Source organism: Gossypium arboreum, chromosome 2, assembly GCF_025698485.1.
Source record: "Gossypium arboreum isolate Shixiya-1 chromosome 2, ASM2569848v2, whole genome shotgun sequence".
Taxonomy (NCBI): domain Eukaryota; kingdom Viridiplantae; phylum Streptophyta; class Magnoliopsida; order Malvales; family Malvaceae; genus Gossypium; species Gossypium arboreum.
Genome location: NC_069071.1, coordinates 6,022,328 through 6,044,714, shown reverse-complemented (window position 1 = coordinate 6,044,714; position 22,387 = coordinate 6,022,328). Strand labels below are relative to the sequence as shown.

At 35.1% G+C, this 22,387-nt stretch overlaps 3 protein-coding genes across 4 annotated transcripts; all 3 read left to right on the top strand.

The window, feature by feature from the left end:
- Positions 1 to 6,416: 6,416 nt before the first annotated feature.
- Positions 6,417 to 8,073, top strand: LOC108467150 (histone H3.3). 2 transcript variants are annotated; one of them, XM_053023965.1, is made up of 5 exons: positions 6,417 to 6,727; positions 7,124 to 7,197; positions 7,296 to 7,372; positions 7,468 to 7,558; positions 7,650 to 8,073. In XM_053023965.1, exons 2-5 carry the CDS (start codon positions 7,126 to 7,128, stop codon positions 7,818 to 7,820), a joined length of 411 nt encoding a protein of 136 aa, XP_052879925.1. In that variant the 5' UTR covers positions 6,417 to 6,727; positions 7,124 to 7,125; the 3' UTR covers positions 7,821 to 8,073. The 2 variants fall into 2 exon arrangements, with proteins under 2 accessions (XP_052879925.1, XP_052879929.1); XM_053023969.1 differs by lacking the exon at positions 6,417 to 6,727 and adding an exon at positions 6,740 to 6,864.
- Positions 8,074 to 10,499: 2,426 nt separating this feature from the next.
- LOC108465899 (histone H3.3) lies at positions 10,500 to 11,979 on the top strand. Its single transcript, XM_053023974.1, has 5 exons — positions 10,500 to 10,576; positions 10,974 to 11,047; positions 11,146 to 11,222; positions 11,319 to 11,409; positions 11,501 to 11,979. The coding sequence occupies exons 2-5, from the start codon at positions 10,976 to 10,978 to the stop codon at positions 11,669 to 11,671; spliced, it is 411 nt and encodes a 136-aa protein (XP_052879934.1). The 5' UTR covers positions 10,500 to 10,576; positions 10,974 to 10,975; the 3' UTR covers positions 11,672 to 11,979.
- A 6,298-nt stretch (positions 11,980 to 18,277) lies between these two features.
- LOC108465055 (pentatricopeptide repeat-containing protein At4g02750-like) lies at positions 18,278 to 22,139 on the top strand. The gene is made up of 2 exons (XM_017765369.2): positions 18,278 to 19,472; positions 19,837 to 22,139. Exons 1-2 carry the CDS (start codon positions 18,665 to 18,667, stop codon positions 20,796 to 20,798), a joined length of 1,770 nt encoding a protein of 589 aa, XP_017620858.1. The 5' UTR covers positions 18,278 to 18,664; the 3' UTR covers positions 20,799 to 22,139.
- The last annotated feature ends 248 nt before the right edge of the window (positions 22,140 to 22,387 follow it).

The window sequence follows — 22,387 nt, the reverse complement described above, 5'->3', positions numbered from 1 at the left end:
AAAATTATGGAAAAATGATAAAAATTTGATGGTTATATTAAAGTTTTGATGGAAATTGAATAAGGAAATAATATGAATTATAAAAAGGAAGAAGATGAAAATAGTTGGGACAAATTTGGGATTTAGGTTAAAGTTACATGGAAAGTTATTATTTTCTATAAAATATGTGTGTTATTAATTAATTATAATTATGCTAATTTTCGTAGCAAACAAAGAAACCGAGACGTTGAATGCGAAGGGAAAGGAAAAAGTGATCGAGGAGTAGCTCAAGAAAATATCGATTTGTATTATCTTAATTCAAGTTATTTATTATTAAATGTTCAATTTCAATATATGTGCATGAAAAATGAAATTGAGGTAAGTAGTGAAATTTGAATTTAATGAGAATTGGATTTGATTGATGAATGTATATATGTGTGAAATTGAATTGTATAATGATTTGTGGTGAATTTGAAATTGTGATTGAATTGTTATTGCGATTGATTTGAATTCAAATGATTATGATCAACTAAAAGTGAAAGTGATATGAATATGTGATTCTGATACCCTATTAACTAGTTGGGCTAGGGTGGATATAGTTGGCATGCCATAGGATAAGAAGAGTTCAGGGATTCTTCAACCTCGAGTCGATGAGACACTTGGTGTTTCAAATTTGCTTCGGATAGATTCGATAAGGCGTTGGTCGCCACTTTGCTTCGGCTTAGCCGATGAGACGTTGGATGTCACTTATTTACTTCGAACTATCCGACGAGGTGTTGGCCACCACTTTGGTGTGTTTGGTTGGATCCGTGTATCCTCCAAAGTCCGAGTTATGTTAATATGGGAAATATATGTGAAGAGAAAAATTAAATGAAATTGATAAATTGAATTATTGAATGAAATTAGAAAATGATATTGTAAGATGAAATGAAAAATGCAATTTGTGCTATGAGATTGAAGGCATCAAACCAAGGTTCATGAATTATTCATATTTGAAATGTGAATTGGATATTTATATGTGATTGAGAGATGAACCAAAGGTTCATGAATAGTTCGATGAGATATTGATTCAAATAATGAAAATGATACAATGAAAATATGATAACTTGGTACGAATTATATGTATGATTTGTTAATTATCTATGCATGTTTATGATATTTTATATTTGCTAAAATTTGAATTATGGTAATGCCACTAAGTATTTCCAATACTCAGCGCACGGTTTGTTTCTGTGCGCAGGCTAGGTATAGTTGAAATTCGGTTTAGTATCCGAGTCAATCCCGACCACAACTAATTTCTGGTGATTTAGCTTAATTTCTGGTGATGAATCTATCTTTTGGAAATATGGCATGTATTAGGTCTTGTTTTAGTCACTTAAATATATTTTATGTTTTGGATGTAAGGTAATTTGTAATTTTTAAGAAGTATTTGAAATGAATAAATGAATGTTATTTGATCAAGATTTATAAGTCAATGTTTTGGGCATGAATTAGGTGTGTTTAATATGTGAAAATAGCTTTAAAATGGTGAAAAATCAGATTTTCACAAGGCTAAGTCACATGGGCATGTGCCCAAGCAGTGTGGCAAAGTCAGAATTGCCCACAGGTTAGTCCCATGACCGTGTGAGCAAGTCAGATTTGCCCATGAGCTGGCCCCACGGCATGGGAGCCCCACGGGCAGGCCACACGGGCATGTCCCAGGCCACACGAGCGTGTGCCCCTATTCTCAAGGAAAAGTTTCCAAAGTTTCTAGTCTAGTCCCAAATCACATCCTAAGCTTATTTTGGGCCTCGTAAGTCCATATTAGGGACTTAAAGATGGAATTTGATAAATTTTAAATTGAAATACAGATTTATGACTCGGTTTTGTTCGTTTATTAGTGTTTAATTTTGGTAATTCCTCGTAACCCTATTCCGGCGACGGGTTGGCGTTAAGGGGTGTTACATCGTACTCACCACAATTTCATCCACTCCTCTAGAAAAGAAAATATTGGTCTTTCTCGCATTAATTCTATGCCCAGACAAAGCACAAAAATTATCCAGGATAGTTTTTAAACACCACCATGCCTTGAGTCAGCTTTACTAAAGATAACCAAATCATCTGCAAAAAATAAATGCAAGATAGCATGCTCATTCCTAGATAGCCAAATAGGGTTCCATTTACCTTTCGCAATAGTAGATTGGATTAAGTGCTCGAGCCATTCCATGCAAAGTAAAAAAAGATAAGAGGAAAGATGACAGCCTTGCCTAATTCCCCTAACAGGTTTGAATTTAGGAAGCGGAGCTCCATTCCACATAACCTGCAAAGTAGAATTAGAGATAGATGATATAATAATGTTATTAAGATAGTTAGGGATACCTGCTGCTCTAAGGGAAGTTGTAATGAAATCCCAACTAACTCTGTCATAAGCCTTCTCAAGTCTATTTTAATAGCCATCCATTTCCTTTTCTTCTGACTCCTCATAATATAAATCACTTCTTGAGCTAAGATTATATTTTCATTAATGTTTCATCCTGCAATAAAACCAGCTTGCTCCTGTATAATAATTTTAGGAAATATGTGTTTAAACCGATTTGCAATAACCTTCATAGTCAACTCGTAAAGAATAGAACATAGGCTTATAGGTCAAAATTAACCAAAATTATTTGGATTCTGAACCTTCGGAATGAGAACAATCAAAGTATTATTCAAATTAGGATCAAAAGAATTTCTGTTGAAAACCTTTTGTACCCAGCCGCAAACTTCTCCCTTTATAATGCCCCATTACTTCTAGAAAAAAAGGGCGTGAAAACCATTACTGCCTGGGGCCTTCAAAGGTGCCATATCAAACATAGCCTCATTGATCTCCTAATTTGTCACCAGTCTTTCCAAGAAGCCAATATCCACTGGATCAAGCTGGAGGAAACCACAATGAGACAAGCTTCCCATAGGATCAGGAATTTCTCTATACAGTCTTTGAAAAAACTTATTTGCCTCATCTTCTATATCCTCAAGATCATAAATCCAATTACCATCAGAATTGCGAATGGCAGTAATGCGGTTATTTTTTTTCCTTAGTAGAGTACGAGTATGGAAAAACTTTGTATTTCAGTCTCCAAATTTTAGCCAATCGCATCTTGCTTTTTGCTTCTAAAGAAGTTCTTCATGATGTAGAATAGTTTCGAGTTTTTGTCTAATGACCAAATCCACCTTATTCAAATGAGGAGAACCGGAGAAATCTCCAGTCTTCTGAATGCTGGCAATTCTTTTAAGAAGGTCTCTCTTGAGAGTGGTAATGTTACCATAAACTTGTTTATTCCAATTCTTAAGATTAACAGTGAACTTACCAAGGGTATCAGACATATTCCCTGAGTATTCGCACTTCTCTTTTAGAAAATCATCAAACACTGGGTGCTCAGTCCAACCAGCTAAAAATCTAAAAGTCTTTCCTTTGGGAAGTATATTACTCGGATTCAGGGACAAGAGGGAGGGTCAGTGATCTGACTTAATCTTTGGAAGGTGTGTAACCACGCCATTAGGAAAATTACAAAGCCAGGCTTCATTTGCTAGAGCACGGTCTAGCCTCTCAAAACAAAGAACCCCTATGCCAAGTGAAAGGCGACCCCTTAAAACCTAAGTCGTAAAGCTCCGCAGAATCAACAAAATCACCAAAATGTGGACATCTCTTGCCCCTAGTGAGCCCCCCAGATTTTTCCGAAGAGGAGAGAATTGCGTTGAAATCTCTAATGGAGGTTCAGGGGCTCTGATCAAGTGGAATAGATTTCATTAATTCACTCCAAAGATTTTGACATCTTTGTCTATTAGGACTCCCATAAACAAAGGCGAAGAAAATAGGATGAGACAAGGATGAATGCCAAACCCGAGACATAATAAAATACGGATGGCTACGAATCACATCATGACTAACAGAGTCTCTCCATCCTAGCTAAATGCCCCCTGAATATCCAATTGCTTCTACTCGATGTGAATACTGGAAACCCAACTTAGCAATAATATTGTCAGCATTAGACCCACTGAGTCTCGGTTCAAATAGATTAATAATATCCGGTTTGTACTAGATATTATATTCCCAAAAAATTTTGGGAAATTTCGCACTTGCATATCCCTGACAATTCCACGACAAGATAGTGATATTCATTAATAAAAATTAAAAAGTTGGGATAACATACCTAACTGTTCAGACCGATATTGTTATCCGTCTTTGATCCAGCACCATCAACCTCAGCATTTGAGCACTCATTAAGGATTTGAGGGGATAAAAGTTCAGCCACTGTTTCCATAGATTTAGCTAAAGGAACACGCGTGGTTCCCGAGGATTTAAAACGGTTCCCTCGACCTTGTAGAGCGATATAAGCTCTCTTAGAACTTCGACTACCCCTGTCTTTACCCCCACCTCTTCGATCTTTGGAACCATTAGATTCCGATTGCAAGTTAAAATTGGGGATTCCACAGATTTTAAGGTTAAATTATCCTGTATAGATAAATAAAATTTTTTATTAAAACTAAAAGCAGAGTGCTTACCTGGATCAAGGGTATTATCAGATATAGGGACGATAAAAACCTCGGATTCGTCAAAAATCAGATTATAATAAGCTTTAATATTTTCTAAATCCTCAGCTTCATTGTTTTCTTGTACGTTAGAAACCAAATTGCCTTGAGAAATTGCGCATTCCAAATAAATGTTTTTTGGTATATCCACCTTTTTTGTTCCTGCGCCATTAGAAATAACCAAATTAGAATTAGAAAAATTTCCAAAAGCCTTCCTGTTATTTTCCCCTAATCCGCTTACTCCTATTGGCCTTTTTCCTAGGCTCTTGTCTAAAGATTTTTTGTAATTTTGGCCCAAATTTTTCTACCCATTTTTGCTCGTTATTTCCTTCCCGATGGGCCTATTAGAAAAACCCAAATCCATCAAGTCTCTTTGACCTGGCTCACTAGCCGATTAATCCACTTCAATAAAATCCCTAAAATCCCTACTCCTTGCCTTGTCTGCCATCTTATCCCCTAGATCATTCCCAAAAATCCTCTCTGCAGACTGTCCCGATTTCACTCCCAAATTTTCATCCTCTAACAGCACCGAAAATCTGAAACCAATAGCGACTTTATTCTGATTCGCCGGAGCCTCCGTTTTGTTTCCCCACTTTTCTCGCCGAGAAGACCTCATTTCCATCAGCATCCATGGCCCGAAATTCAGGTTGGTGACTGATACAGGTTTTTCCTCGTTCAAGCACCCCGCCAGAAAAGATCCCTCCATGGCTGTTGACTACTCGGGAGAATTATTTGCCGAGTTCGCCAAATTCGCAAATTTTTGGTTCGCCATAGCCGAAGTACACAAATCTTTAACATGTCCGTATTTGCCACACACAAAACACACAATCGGAAGGGCCTCATATTCGACTCGTTGAGTAACTCTGTCAACATATATTTGTGAAATCAGTGGCCTATCTAGATTGATATAACCTGCTAATCTTGCAAAACGGCCTCTGGTCTGATTTTCAGTTTGTAAATCCAGTTTAACCACCTTTCCAATAAGGCCTCCGATAGCCTCAATGATTTTCCGTTTATACAAATTGCTCGGGAGATTCGACAATCGAATCCATGTTAGCACCATACTCGGGTAAGGTTACATTGGATTGAAATGCTTAGACCAAGGTTGTACGGTCAGGTACTAGCCATAAACTGTCCACGGACCCTGTGAAAGAGTTTTGTTGTAATATCTAAGATCCTGAAATTTCACAAAAAAATATCCGTTAGCGATATCCATTAACCGAATAGAATTCACAAGCTTCCAAAAAAAAAAGAATGCAATTATAAATGGTGTTATAGCCAATGTTTCGCCCTAGGAGTTTAACGATGACTGTCAACTCCATTTATTTGAAAATGATTTCCTTGACCCGATCCGAAAACTCAATCGCAGGAATCCCATCAATGATTGATGCATTAATGTCTCCTTCAAGTAACTCGAATTCATTTTCATTCGCGGTAGAAGGCACTGCCCGAACTGAGTTAGTGACATCATCTTGTTTCCCTAGTAATTTGTCTTTCCACTACACGATCTGTTGTGGCACGGGATCCACAGCCATAGAATTTTCATCGTCAACAACAGACTCTTTAAATCTCACTTTTTGGGTGTTACGATCACCGTTGGAGTGAGTGTCACCCTCCCCAACATTGCCGAAAATTTGCGAAGTTGAGAGCATTTTAATTTTCAATGTGCTTTGTTATGCTCTTTTAAGTTTTGAAATTTTAATTTTTTAAGAATGACTAACTTGCTAATTATTGAAATTGAGATGGACTGAAAAAGTAGTTTTTACCATTCGAATCCCATCCTTGACAATTACATTGACCTATTCTTAAGCAAATGCTAAATTCATCAGTGACAAATCAAAATTTTCTACTTTTAATTTTGTGTTAAATTCTCATAACATCTTCGTAACCTTTCCCAAACATAAAACATTAGAGCTAAAAAGAACTTTTCGTCGACCAATAAGAATCAAGCACTCAACCATCACGATCCGTGTCTTCCCTCTATAATCTAATCCCAACCGTCCTTCTCCTCTCAGAAAACACAACTTGTGGCAGTTTTTACCGTCAGATTTCATACAAAAGAAACACACGGATAGTAAATACTAACCGTTAGATCAACTTCATTAACAACCCCCGCAACCTTCTACAAATAGCTCTCAATTGCATCACTTTTCGAACGTTTGATCCAGAAGATAACAAAGCGTTTGTCTTAGATCTCAGAGTTAGTCACCTTCTCTCGCTCTCTTAGCTTTTATTTATTTGTTTATTTTTATAATAAATTAGGGTTTGTGAATTCTGATTCTTCTATTTTGTTTTTGTACTTCATGTTGTGTAAGTTGAATTAGGGAAATAGGGGAGGTAAGGTTGAATTTATTTATAATTAGGGCACTCTTATTCTGTTCTGAGTTCATTTAGGACCTTCGACTTCTGTTTTAATTATTATTCTGATTTTCTTTTTTGGCTTAGAAGTTTTCTAGTTTGAAAATTAGGGCTTTTGGGAATTATACAGTAATTATCTAAGATCTGGCTTTTCTGTGTTATGTTTGGTAGTTCATGAGAAAATGTAACTAGTTTTATATTTTTTAATTGTCTTCTGAAATTATTCATATCTTTGCAGAGATGGCCCGTACCAAGCAAACTGCGCGTAAGTCGACTGGTGGGAAGGCTCCAAGGAAGCAACTTGCTACCAAGGTGATTCATTGTATTGCATTCAAAACATTATACGGTTTACCAAATTTGAGCTTTCTTGTTCTGTAATTAACTTCTGAAATATCTCTGTTGTATAACAGGCTGCCCGTAAATCTGCCCCAACCACCGGTGGTGTGAAGAAGCCTCATCGCTACCGTCCTGGAACTGTTGCTCTTCGGTATTCTTTCATATTTTCTAAACATTGTTCTTGTTCTTATGAGTGTGGGTGTTTCGTTTTATGGGTTTTTAACATATTGTAATTCATTTTTACAGTGAAATTCGAAAGTACCAGAAGAGTACTGAGCTTCTTATCAGGAAATTGCCTTTCCAGAGGCTTGTTCGTGAAATTGCCCAGGACTTCAAGGTACGGAATATCTCTATTATTGTGTCAATTCCTTGGCAATTGATGGTATTGTCTTTTGGTTGACAATCATTGATATGATCTTTGTTTGCAGACTGATTTGCGTTTCCAGAGCCATGCCGTTCTTGCTCTTCAGGAAGCTGCAGAAGCATACCTTGTGGGTCTCTTTGAAGACACCAACCTGTGTGCGATCCACGCCAAGCGTGTTACTATAATGCCCAAGGACATCCAGTTGGCTCGTAGGATCAGGGGCGAGCGTGCTTAATTTCCAAGTGTGTTGATCACTTACTTAGAATGGAGAAACTATTGTTTGTTGTTAAGCAGATGTATTGTACTATTTTTTTTTATGTTTAATTTTATTCCTCTTTTAGGCCAATATTAAAAGATAGGTTTATCTTAGTGCTGAGGTTCAATGTTATGATGAAATGGGGTTATGGTGGAGAGTGTGATGTCTGATATTTTAATGGTTAAGAACTCATGTCTGGTATAGTTTGTTTAAATGTGCTTCCTGATCAAAACTAGTGACTTCGAATATTTATTCATATATTGAAAAGCAAATCTTGTTTAGTCGTGTTGTGGAATCAGCCCGTGAAGAGAATATTTTGGAGGGGGCATGTTTAAATTTATGGGCTTAAATTTGTAAACCTGCCGGAAAGAGCGATTGAACCAGGTCGGTAATGAAAATGTGTCCATGGGAAAAGTGGGACGCGTGTTTTTCAGCGTATCTTATTACTGTGGTCAGCGTAAAATAAAGAAATGATATTGGTGCTTTTGTTAAGAGGCTCAAGATGTTTTGTGCTTACAAGTGGCATTTAAGGTGAAATTTTTGGTTCCAAGAATTTGAATTTGATTCTATATTTACCTAAGATACTTCTTATTTAATAATTTGAGATATTAGAAAAATGTATAATTACTTATTTAGGCCAACTTTGGAAAAAAATCATTTTAGCTTTCAAATTAATTTATTTATTTTTAAATATTTATATTTGTATCTTTTTCAAATTATTCGAAAATTAAAGTTGAAACTATAACATCAACAACTAGTTATTTTTAAAATATTGAAAATTCTTAGAATTATTTTAAAAATTGTAAAATAAATAATATTTCAAAATATTAAAAATTAATTAATTTCAAATGTTGAGATTCAGAGTGTTAAAAATTTCAGTCATTTTAAGATGTTTTGATAAAAAACTTAACTTCTAAAATTAAAGAAACGAGTAATTAAATGGTTAATTAAATTTTTTTTATTAAATTGTAACGTGAATAGGTCATTATTTCTAAAACAAATTTAGCGCAATGAGCCTTGGAAGGAAATTAATTAGGTAATGTAGTTCTCGGGGGAGTAATTTGTGATGAGAATGGGAATGGGTGTCTTGGCTATAACTGTTATTTAGAAAAGTGTTTAGTAATTGATGCCGAACTTTAGGGTATCTTGGATAGTCTCAAGCTAACCTAATGTAGAGGCCATGAGGCCTTTGATAATGGAATAATCAAATCTTATAGTTTGGAGGTTGTTAAAGCTAATTAAAGAAGCGTTTCTAATAGTCTAACGCGTCAAATTCAACTTTGATTAGATGTATACAAAATATTTTGGCACAAGAAAAACGGTGGCTCTTGCTTTATTATATTCCTAGAGAGTAAATCAATCTACAGACTGTTTAGTCAAACTAATTTTAATTAGAAAAAGGATTTGTAGATTTTTGATACCCTTCCTATGTCGTTTCTAACCTTTCTAAAATTAGACAAGATAGAGGATGTTTTTCTTTTCCGAGTATTTCTATATAATTAATTAGTTAATATCTTAACAAAAAAAATTTGCCCAAAAATCAAGGCTCAAGTTGATTATTTATCTGTTTATATTTATTTGACCTAATTGAAAATATTGTAATATATTTAAAATCTTGTATAAAATTATAAAGAATGTTAAAAATGATTAAAGATCATAAATATTGTTAACTATGAAAAGATTTGTCAAAATAGTCAATTATAAGCCAAAATATCACATGTTATTAAGGACAAATAAAATTTTCTTCAAAACACTTCTTACTCTTTTTAAAAATAATTTTTAAATTTTATTTTTACTATTAATTATTATAATTTTTACCATTTTGTTAATATATATTTGAATTGTGTTTGGAATGAAGCGAAACAAATTTATATGTTACATCAAAAGGAGCTTTGATGTCTATTTCTCCCTCTTTTAAACAAAAATTTTGGTAATGAAAGAGTTTTATTTTTATTTTTTTTAATTTTGCTTTTGGGACTTCAATTCTGTGCATATATTTTTTTAAGATGTAAATTGATTTATTAATTTTCATTAAGAGTTTTTAATCCCTTTTGCCAAAAAAATTATGATTTTTATAAATTTAAATAATCTTATAATTTTACTATCAAAATTATAATAAAATCTAAGTTCAAACTACTCAAAATTCTTTCTTAAGTCTATTAAGGACTAATACCAAATTACAACAACTTTCATAATTTAACCCATGCATTCACCTATTTATAAGTAAATGTTAATCCAAATCAAAATTGCTATGTATATTTTTAATAATCTCATTATAAATTATGATCATATCTGTTTTTTTACACAATATTTAAAATTATCTAAAACCCTCCCATCCCATAAATATAAAGACAATACACTTCAGCATACTTGAATTCAAATTCTTCTATATTGAACATTAAATTAATCCAAGTTTCTGTGGTAAATCCAACCTTAAAAACATTTGTGCTAAAAAGCAATTTTAGTCGACCAATAAGAATCAAGCAATCAAACCATCACGATCCGTGTCTTCCCTCTATAATCTAATCCCAACCGTCCTTCTCCTCTCAGAAAACACAACTTGTGACAGTTTTTACCGTCAGATCTCGTACAAAAGAAACACACGGATAGTATATCCCAACCGTCGGATCAACATCATTAACAAACCCCCCAACCTTCTATAAATACCTCTTAATTGCTTACCTTTTCGAACATTTGAACCAGAAGATAATAAAGCGTTTGTCTTAGATTTCTGAGTTAGTAACCTTCTCTCGCTCTCTTAGCTCTTTATTTATTTGTTTATTTTTATAGTAAATTAGGGTTTGTAAATTCTGATTCTTTTAATTTGTTTTTGTATTTCATGTAGTTTAAGTTGAATTAGGGAAATAGGGGAGGTAAGGTTGAATTTATTTATAATTAGGGCACTCTTATTCTGTTCTGAGTTCATTTAGGACCTTCGACTTCTGTTTTAATTCCTATTCTGATTTTCTTTTTTGGCTTAGAAGTTTTCTAGTTTGAAGATTAGGGCTTTTGGGAATTATACAGTAATTATCTAAGATCTGGCTTTTCCGTGTTATGTTTGGTAGTTAATGAGAAAATGTAACTAGTTTTATATTTTTTAATTGTCTTCTGAAATTATTCATATCTTTGCAGAGATGGCCCGTACCAAGCAGACAGCCCGTAAGTCGACTGGTGGGAAGGCTCCAAGGAAGCAACTTGCTACCAAGGTGATTCATTGTATTGCATTCAAAACATTATACGGTTTACCAAATTTGAGCTTTCTTGTTCTGTAATTAACTTCTGATATATCTCTGTTGTATAACAGGCTGCCCGTAAATCTGCCCCAACCACCGGTGGTGTGAAGAAGCCTCATCGCTACCGTCCTGGAACTGTTGCTCTTCGGTATTCTTTCATATTTTCTAAACATTGTTCTTGTTCTTATGAGTGTGGGTGTTTCGTTTTATGGGTTTTTTAACATATTGTAATTCATTTTTACAGTGAAATTCGAAAGTACCAGAAGAGTACTGAGCTTCTTATCAGGAAATTGCCTTTCCAGAGGCTTGTTCGTGAAATTGCCCAGGACTTCAAGGTACGGAATATCTCTATTATTGTGTCAATTCCTTGGCAATTGATGGTATTGTCTTTTGGTTGACAATCATTGATATGATCTTTGTTTGCAGACTGATTTGCGTTTCCAGAGCCATGCTGTTCTAGCTCTCCAGGAAGCTGCAGAAGCATACCTTGTGGGTCTTTTTGAAGACACCAACCTTTGTGCGATCCATGCCAAGCGTGTCACAATTATGCCCAAGGACATCCAGTTGGCTCGTAGGATCAGAGGAGAGCGTGCTTAATTTCCAAGTGTGTGGATCAGTCGCTTAGAAAGAAGAAACTATTGTTTATTTTTAGGCAAATGTATTGGTTTTTTGTTTTTTCTAATCATCTTTTAGGCCATGATGGTAGTGGTAGGTTCAATGTGATGTGATGATGAAGTGGGGCGTCTGATATGTTAATGGACAATAACTCATGTCTGGTATAGTCTGTTTAAATGTGTTTTTGCTTAATCGAAAGTTGCTTTGCCACACAGTAGTGGCTTGGGTTGTTTATTTGTTGCGAGTCAAACTTGTTTAATCGCGTCAGTTATTGATTTGGCTTAAGAAAATGTTGTGGAGGGTACAAAATCTTTGGTATGTTTGGGTAGTAACGTGAATTCATGGGCCTTTTAGTGAATTGGCTACGAATTTCCGAGAATGATTAATCAAATAGCCATTAACCGAACTAAATGACAATAAAAAATGTGTCCATTTGGAGTGTGGGCTGCTTTTTTATTTTTATTTTTTGAGTGGCAGCGATCACAAATCCCTAATTTGCTTATGGTCATTTTGGATTGGTTAAAAATAATAAATATATAATGTTGGTGCATTTTAGTATTTTATTTCACACGATGTTTTGTGCTTAGATGTGAACATCAAATAGTGGTATGAAAATCCAACTGAAAATTTTTGAATTATAAAATGCAAAATAATGTCCAACATTTAATGGATTTTACATTAATTGAAATATGTCAAGCTCTCTTTTAAAAGTTTGATTATCTTATGGGAGGCCTAATGTCTTCCCAACGTGGATAGTTGGTATTAAAAACAAGTTAGGGTTTTTTTTTTTTAAATAAAGAATTAAATGAGCTCCAAGAAATAAAATGGAACTGATCGAGTCTTTGGTGGAAAAAGAAGTAATCTAGATAAATGTATGACATACGTGTTTATATCAATGTCAACATTCATTTGTCTTAAGTTAAAACGTTATTAAATTATAAAACAATGAACGCATTATAAAAGTATTAAAATTACAAAAGTATTATTATTAAAGAATTATGGAACTTCATTAGAATCATAAAATGGTTATAATATTTTTAAAATTCTAAAGAAATTGTGAAATTATAAATATTATTAAAAGGTCAAAATAATCACAGGACTGAAATAAAATGTGGCACAAATATATATGTGCAATAAATATACATAGTTCCAAATTAGTGTTGATATTTCATCCCACCATCCAAACACATTCCAAATTAGTGTTGATATTTCATCCCACCATCCAAACACATTTTACTTTTCATTCTTTTAAGGATTTTATGATTTTTCATAATAATTATTATTTTTACTATTTTTTCGCAATATGACAAATCATGTTTAAAACAAATTTAATATATATATATGCCCATATTTAAATGAACTTAAACGTTTATTTGTCCAAATTCATTTTAGATGTGCATTATCATATTCTTTTAATTATCATTTTTCTTAAATATATATCTTTATCTTATGGCATGTGTAACTTTTCATTGCTTTTATTAGTCATATTAGCGATCATTAACGGTTAAACCGGTTAATGATAGTTTTGTTAATGGAAGGGCTTAATAGACTTCCTTTTGCCACCACAAGCTCAATTGGATGCACATTTTTCTGTTTAATTTCTTTTACTAAAAACTTTTAGTTCTATTTATTAAAAAAAATCATGTTTTGTAATTTTAAATAATCATATAAGTTTCATCTCAAAGTTATAATAAAATCAAAATCCAAAATTTTCAAATTCATTGTTTTTATTGAAATCTAAGTAGTCTTCGACTTATATGGGAATTGTAAGTAATCTTGTCATATCAGAAACATTTTAAAGTACTCTTAGCAAGCGTACATGAAAGGTCAAGTTCAAATAGAACTTATGCATACCATTGATAGTATACATAATCGTTCAAAATAGGTCTAATCCATAATACCAACCTCATATTCTATTTAAAATTTTCTATATTTGTAAATGGTTAGCTCAAATTAGTTTAAATTTTCCCGTACTAATATTTTTGGAAGATTATATATTTTTTGGTGATAAACAAGCAATCGGGTTACATCAAATTAAATTGTTCGAAAGCTCTACTAGCTTTATCTTGTTGGAAAATTTTTAAGACTTCATTAAAGGCGTCATCATAAACCTGTAAGCCTGTCTTCCATCCTAAACTCAACTTAGCCAACCAGTCAGCAATTAGATTAACCTCCCTAGGAACATACCTAATCCACCATTGTCCTTCAATTTTCGTAATCCGTTGGACCCTCCTGAGCACCGTGATTCCTGAATCCACCGTCACACTATCTTGTAATGCTCTGGCCACCTCTAGATTTTCAGTCTAAATCCTAACTTTTTAAAAACCTTTGCTAAGCAAAATAAGTATACCATCTAAAATATCCCATAGTTATTGTAACACCCCGAACCCGAGACCGTCGCCGGAGTCGAACACGAGGTGTTAACAGACTTCAAACCACTTATTGAGAATTTCCTAGACAAGCTGCCAATCTGTGTACTAGTCGCTTCAAAAATCATATCTTGAGTTTTACAACTCGAAAATCAGTTTCGTAATTTTTCCCTGAAACTAGACTCATATGTCCATCTACAGATTTTTTTCTAGAATTTTTTGTCGAGCCAATTAGTACAGTTTATTAGTTAAAGTCTCCCCTGTTGCAGGGATCGACTACACTGACCTTTGTGCGTTACGAATTGGATATCTCCCTGTACAGGGCTTCAATACTGATGCCGTTTGTTTCTATAGAAACTAGACTCAGAGAGGAATCTACATATGGCATGACTCCAAATTATCTCTGGTTAATTTACAATGATTTTCCAAAGTCGGAAAAGGGGATCCAGAAACCGTTCTGGCCCTGTTTCACGAGAACTTTAATATCTCTTAAAATACAGCTCATATGGTCGTTTTGTTTCATCCATATGAAAATAGACCCATCAAGCTTCGAGTACGTAATTTTTTTAGCTATTAATTCCACTTCTACTATTTTTAGTGATTTTTCGATCTCATATCACTGCTGCTGTCCGCAACAGTTACTGCAGTAGACTATGCCAATTTCATGAATCCTTCCTTAGTCTTACTACTCATCCATCATACGTGACACAAATTATGGCCACCTTATCAAAATTAAGGTTTCTAAGACTCGTGGCTATAGATTCTAGCATCCCACTCAAACGACCACATAGACCATTTTCACATGGCTTAAAGTTTACAACCCAAAATTTAACAAAACAAAATAGCTCATACATGCCAAATGTTCTCCTAAGTCGACTAAGAAGATAATACCAAAGATTGCTCGCTGGTGTGATGACTTCGTTGTGATTCTGAACACCAAAAGGAGACGAGCCCAAGGAACCTAAAATGGGTGACAAGAAAACACCGAGTGAGTTTATAACTCGGTAAGTCATAAGCATTCCACAACCATCCATTAATACAATTATCATAAAATGAAATAATGAAACAAGGCCAAATGTTCCAGCCATACCGAACTATACCATAGTTCCTTAGATCTTCGGATCAATCTCATACCAAGTCATACATTTACATTTCATATACTGTTCAATAGGATATTTGAAGCAATTTCCATACATCATTTCATTTCCGCAACAATCATGCAATCAAATGAACTTTCATCTATTCCACGATACCTTATTTACGGAATGCAATTGAAATCATCACATAGATTTAAATCTTACCAACTCCACCCCGAGCATAAACATAGCATCTATTAGCCATGAACTCAAGGTACTTACTCTTTCCGCTGTCCATACTCATCTCGATAAAGTCACGCCTCCATATAAATGTTCAATCGGAGATATGTGTAGAGTTCGCGCACATAGTGCTTAATACTCAATCACGCACACTTAGTGCCATATGATTCAAGCCCGCACACATAGTGCCATATAGTCCAAACTCGCACACTTAGTGCCGTACATTACAAGCTCGCACACTCAGTGCCAATCTTGTCACCGTACACATCTATTTCTCGCACACTTAGTGCCGAAGCAAACTTCCTACACATTTCACTATCTCTTTTACGTTCAACATTATCATCTTTTCATACACATACATTTGTATATATTTCATCTCATTAAACACAATTGCATAGATATTACAATCATTTAAGCAATATCAAATATATGCTTAATGACTTACCTTGTGTTGGGTAAAATAGTCCAAGTCGGCTACTCGATGACCTTCGCCTTTCCTTGCTTGATTCTCCTTCTTTAACTCCTTGAGCTTAATCAATAAATCAACTAGTTTAACTATCTTGCTAAACATTCATAATTCAATTACACATGCATATGTATGTTTGTATATTCGGCAACCATCCTCACTTATTACCCATTTAGTCAACAATCTAAGCCAAGATAAGGCTTCAATATGGTTGCCTCTAACCGAATACATGCTCACCAATTTCCCTTCACGTGGCCGAATATACTTGTCCATGTTGAGACCATTTATGCACTTATTACCACACAAAAACAGCATACATTACTAACTAATACCTTTCCATATTGTAACTCAATACACATCTATCATTTCCTTCATAACCAAAACATCATCATAAATAAGTATATACCTTAAGATAGTATATACGTCATACCAATACATCATGCTCAAACATATATACATATATGTATGCTAGAGCCGAATCTCAAGTTGATTGTAACTAAACATGAACATGATTTCGAAACACAAATCTTACTCTCCATGCAAAGAGCATAAATCACACTTGGGGATGTACCATGGCCGAATACATCGCAACACCATAATTTTGGTCACGATTACACAAAGAACTTAGTATATCATTCAAAAATGCTCAAAGAAAATCTAAGAGTCCTCAATCCACCATCACATGTATCATCATCAAGCTTCATATTTAACATGCAATGGCATTAACTCAAAATCCACCTTGGCCAAATACCATCCCCATGATATAATAAAGATTTGAACCATGGGCTAATAAGAACATCAAGTTAGCAACCAAAAACATGCATGAATCTTATGGCACAACATCAAACATACCTTAATCTTGATGCAAATATAGCCAAACCTCTTCCTAATCCTCTTCCAACCCAAGCATGAAGCAAAATTCCTCCCTTCCCCTCTAGTATTTTCGGTCAAGAGAGAATGAAATGGATGAGCAAAATTTTTTTCTTTTCTTTTCTTCCATGTACGGCAATGGGGGGGTTTCACTCACACGTTTTTTTTTCTTTCTTTACTACCCATGCTTATTTGTTTATTGTTTCCCCCTAATGCACCAATAAAACATGTTTCATGACATGTTTAGCCCATACTCCTTGTCATGGCCGGCCATCACTTGTAAAAGAGGGTATTTGACATGCAAGGCCATTGTTTTGCATGCATGCTTTAATTAGTCATCATACATTTCCCATCATACTTTCAAAGTTTTCTACTAGGTCCTTTCTAGTGAAATTCACATTTATAACTCTAAATTAAAGCATCAAAATGTCACACATGAGTTAACACATATTATAGGCATCAAAATAAATATCAAATTATTTTTATGCCTCGATTTTGTGGTCCCGAAACCACATTCCGACTAGGGTCGTTTTAAGGCTGTCACAGTTATAGTTTCAAAAACTGTGCATTTTCTCATATAGTGATTATACCCCAAGATCTAATTCCTATTCTAGTCACACAACACTCCACCATTAGAAGCACGTACAGAACCTCTATCCACTGCACCATCAGTGAATAAGTGTACCTACTTACCTAGCAAGGGTGCTCGAGTATCAAAAGTATGTTCATTTGTTCATATCCATTATGGCTTAACTCATACTGCTGTGTCTAACTATAGGAAATTTTAACAATTTTAAGACTGTTCTTGGAAGATAAGCAAATTCTTATTCTTCCATATGCAACAAGCAATTAGTCCAAAAAGACAAGACTAGATTATTCCTCATCTAGGAAACCTTGTGGAACAAATAATGTTAGAATTTAAGCAATACTATAGAGTCCTAGAGAAAAAAATTGTGTTGTTGATCAAGTGGGGCAATATGCATCCACACTTTTTTCGCTGCCGAACAATCCGAAACACATGAATAGTATCCTCTGTTTCATGTTCGCATAACAAGCAAGAGCTGTTATACCCAATTCCCCATCGAGTATGCTTCGCGTTAGTAAGTAGCCTTTGCTTAGAAACTAACCAAAGGAAACTTTTGACTCTCAGCGACCCTTAATATTTCCATGTGTTCTTCCATAAGTCATCTCTAGAATTTCAAGAGTTTTCCTTTAAAGACCAAAGGGCACTTTGACCAGAAAAGGACCTTTATGCTGTACGTGTCCAATAACCTTATCCGATCCTGAAGAAGGGTGAGGAGGAGGAATACTTACTATTTCCCTAACCACATCCTTTGACAACCATATGCAAAAAAGGTCAAGATTCCAACTTCCATCCGGTGTAACCATTTCACTAAGAGGGCAATCCGAATTAAGATTATCAGGAGCATGTATTTGCATTATCAAAGGACCTGCTGTCGGAACCCATAAATATTTCCAACTACAAATGTTATTATCATTTCCTATTGACCAAGGTAAATTCTCTCGAAATAAGGGTCATAGCTTAGAAAGGGCCCTTCAAAAATGTAAGCATTTACTTCTAACAATGCTATCCGGTAATTGTTCTTTCAAATCATACTTCGCTCAAAGGACTTGTACCCGTAAGGTACGGTCCTTAGATACCAAATTCACCCGATCTTCATAAAAGAACAAGATATCTTGATCTCTCATATACCGAAGTCCAAGACCACCAAGAGAGACTGAGGTTGACTCATGGAGTCCCAGCCAACTAATGTCATCTTCATATTTTTTTAAAGTATACATTTGTATTTCATGTTTAATAGTTTTTTATATAAACATTTTTCTTTTATTAAATTGTTAAATTAAACCCATCTTTCTTGCACAAAAACTCGCCCCACTCAAAATTCCAATTTCTATTTCTTCTCATGTAATAATAATTCAGTATTTTGCTGTCATGCTCCTTCGCTTTTCCCTCCAATCCACACCCATAATCTCTCCCTCTCTTCTCCCCATATTTCAAATTCCTTTCGCTTTCAAAGCTCTTCTTTACGCAGCTAAGTACCACTCCTTCTCTGCTCCCCGTGTCTATGATTGCAACGTTAGGATCCGGGAGCTTTCACGGGCCGGTAACATTAAAGCTGCCCGCCAACTGTTCGATAATATGCCAACTCCCGACGTCGTCTCCTGGAACTCTATCATTACCGGCTACTGGCAGAATGGGTTTCTTCAGGAATCGAAGAAACTTTTTATTTCAATGCCTGATAGAAATATACTCTCCTGGAACTCCATGATCGCCGGTTGTGTCGAAAATGGATACTTAGATGAAGCTTTCCAGTATTTTAAAGCAATGCCTGAGAGGAATACCGAGTCGTACAATGCGATGATGTCAGGGTTTATAAGATGTGATAGAGTGAAAGAAGCTGAAATGCTTTTCCAAGAAATGCCTAGAAAGAATGTGATTTCTTATACAGCAATGATGGATGGGTATATGAAGGTAGGGGAATTTGAGAAGGCGAGGGCTTTGTTTGATGAGATGCCGTATAGAAATGTTGTTTCTTGGACGGTGATGATTAGTGGGTATGTTGATAATGGCAGGTTTGATGAAGCCAAGGAGTTGTATGAGCGGATGCCCAATAAGAATGTTGTTGCTATGACGGCTATGATAACTGGGTATTTTAAGGATGGAAAGGTGGAGGATGCTAGGACCTTGTTTGATGGAATTTGGTGCAAAGATCTACCCTGTTGGAATGCAATGATAACAGGTCTGTTTGCTTCTTTATCTACAATAGAGTGTCTGTTTTGCTATTTTTGATGATCATATAATGACAAAATTGGAATAAAATTGTAGTAATCGTACTTTGATCCGAATCAGAAGATGTATAGTAGCTGCACTGTGTTCCTTTCATTTCTTGAGGGAAAAAATGCTTAGTATGTACTAGTTGATGCAGAATATAGTTTACAATGGCTTTGCAAACATCTGATACAAAAAAGTGTCGTGGTTGTTGACTTTGGAAATATTGCTTTAGATATTGAAAAGCTAAAGATCCTTTCATGTTTTAGAAGGGAGATTACTTTTTTTTTTTTTCAAAAGTTTGAAGGCTAAGGTGATTGTAATATATGGTGCAGGTTTTACACTAAATGGGATAGGAGAGGAAGCACTTAAGTTGTGTTCAGAAATGGTTAAGCTGGCTATCCAACCGGATATTTTCACCCTTGTTTCTGTTTTCACTGCTTGTTCTGGTCTTGCATCAGTTAAGGAAGGCAGGCAAATGCACGTGCTTGTTATAAAATATGGCTTTGAATCAGATGTTTCTTTGTGTCATTCCTTGATTACTATGTATAGTAAATGTGGTAGCATTCTTGATGCTGAGCAAGCTTTTAGACAAATGAATGGAGCATGCCTTGTTTCATGGAATACAATCATTTCTGCATTTGCGCAGCACGGTCTCTATGAAAAGGCTGTTGATTTCTTCAACCAGATGGAAGTGGTTGGTGTTAAACCAGATGGGGTAACTTTTCTTAGTTTATTATCAGCTTGTGGTCATGCAAGGAAAGTAAATGAAAGTATGGACTTCTTTGACCTAATGGTAAAAGAATATGGGATTTTTCCTGGACCTGAACACTATTCTTGCTTGGTTGATATACTGAGTCGAGCAGGTCAGCTGGAAAAGGCATCAAAAATAATACGATTGATGCCTTTTGAAGCTGATGCTGGAGTCTGGGGTGCTCTTTTAGCTGCCTGCAGTGTTTACTTGAATGTAGAATTAGGGGAATTAGCAGCTAAGAAAATTGTGGAATGGAATCCACATCATTCTGGCGCTTATGTTGTTTTGTCTAATATATATGCTGCGGCTGGCATGTGGGATGAAGTCACAAGAGTGAGGCTACAGATGAAAGAGCAAGGAGTGAAAAAGCAATGTGCATATAGTTGGATGGAGATTGGTAATAAGGTGCACCACTTCCTTGGAGGGGATATCTCTCATCCGGACACCAATAAGATTCATTTAGAGATTAAGAGTATTAGCTTACAAATGAAAGCACTGGTTAATATCGCAGAAATTGATTTGTTGTGGAGTAGTTTTGATTGACATATATCTCAATGTGAGTTGTGATTCCAGATAGAAAATGTGCATTCATTTGGTTACAAACCAACAAGGATATCTTATGCCAAGGGGGGAAAACACATTTCACTGTCTCTCTAGTCATAGAATTTCAGGAGAAACAGGGAAGTCATAACTGTTGGTAGGAACTTGTGAAAACAAGTTGTGAACATAGCCTGTTGTTGTTCTACTTATCTGCTATCAACTCCTTGGCTGCTCTGTTTGTGACTGACAGCAGTGGTGGCAGTTACTGATTATTTCGGCTTATGCCACAAATTTGGTGACAGGGAAGAAATTGATCTTCAGCCTTCTACTCATATACTTAGATACTATGTTGGCATAGTTCTTCTTTGCATATTATCAGATAGGGAGCGGATTTTATGGTGGAATTCATGCTAAAAGATAGTGCGAGTGTGTTCCACCTTAGTTGTTTCTTACCTGTGAGTGACTGTGACCAATGTCTTAAAAATTGTCTGATCAATGAAGGAACACCTGTTTTAAAGTAGCTATGTTTGGCCTTCAATTGCATTGGCTCATAACTCTGGACAATTAGTTATTATCATCTAGATTAGGTAGGGTGGATTATGATCTGGCAGGTGGTGCTGGTGGCTGGTTCTTCCATTGGATTCTGGCTTCATTTGTTGCATTTTACCTTATCTTCGCAGGGATGGAATTGGTAGGGATTAATGGGTATCTCTTGCATACCTGTGCGGAATCATCGGAAGAGATGGGACTAACTGAATGATATACCTCCATGCAACTGAGAACACGAAAGCCAGTATCCACTGCATTTGCTTGAAGGACATCAGTAAAAATTAAAGATCTGTTCACTCTATTTGTCATAGCTTTGTTTAATTCCTATTCCTTCAATCTGTTGTATATGGTAGAAAGTTGAAAAGAAAATGAGATTATGGTTTTAGTTGTAAATCATGTTAAAGATGAATGATGAAAGAACGGAGCAATTGGAATAGATAGTGTTACATGTGACCACTTAGTTCAAATCAACTACTTTGACCAAGAGAAGCGAAGAGGGAGAAGCTCGCTCTACTTGTAGTCGAGGGGCTCACTAGACGCCCCGTGATCATCATACACAAACTACGTCTTTTTGCAATGTCCAGCTTGTGGTTAACACTTCAAATCACATCAAACACACTTCGGGGTTTCATACATATACCATGACTCAATTATGTGTTCTCTTTAGCCAAGGTTCAATTTTATTATTAGTCCTTATATTTTACAAAAGTTGTAAATTTAATCTTTCTACTTTAATTTGGTCATTCTTAGTCCTTGTACTTTTCAATTATTAAAATTTTGGTCCTTACCATACAATATTTTTAATTTCACTAAGTTAAGTTACACTATTTCCAAAACTTGATGCACTAAACATATTATTATATGTATAATGTCATGTCAACTTGTTATTTCCACATAACACTTATTAAAAACTTGGTTAATGGATTAACTGTTGTCATTTTATATCAAGCCTAAACTTTCAAAAATCGAAAAGTATAAGAACTTAAAATGATCCAATTGGAGAATGTGGATCAAATTTACAGTACTTATAGTACAAGGCTAGT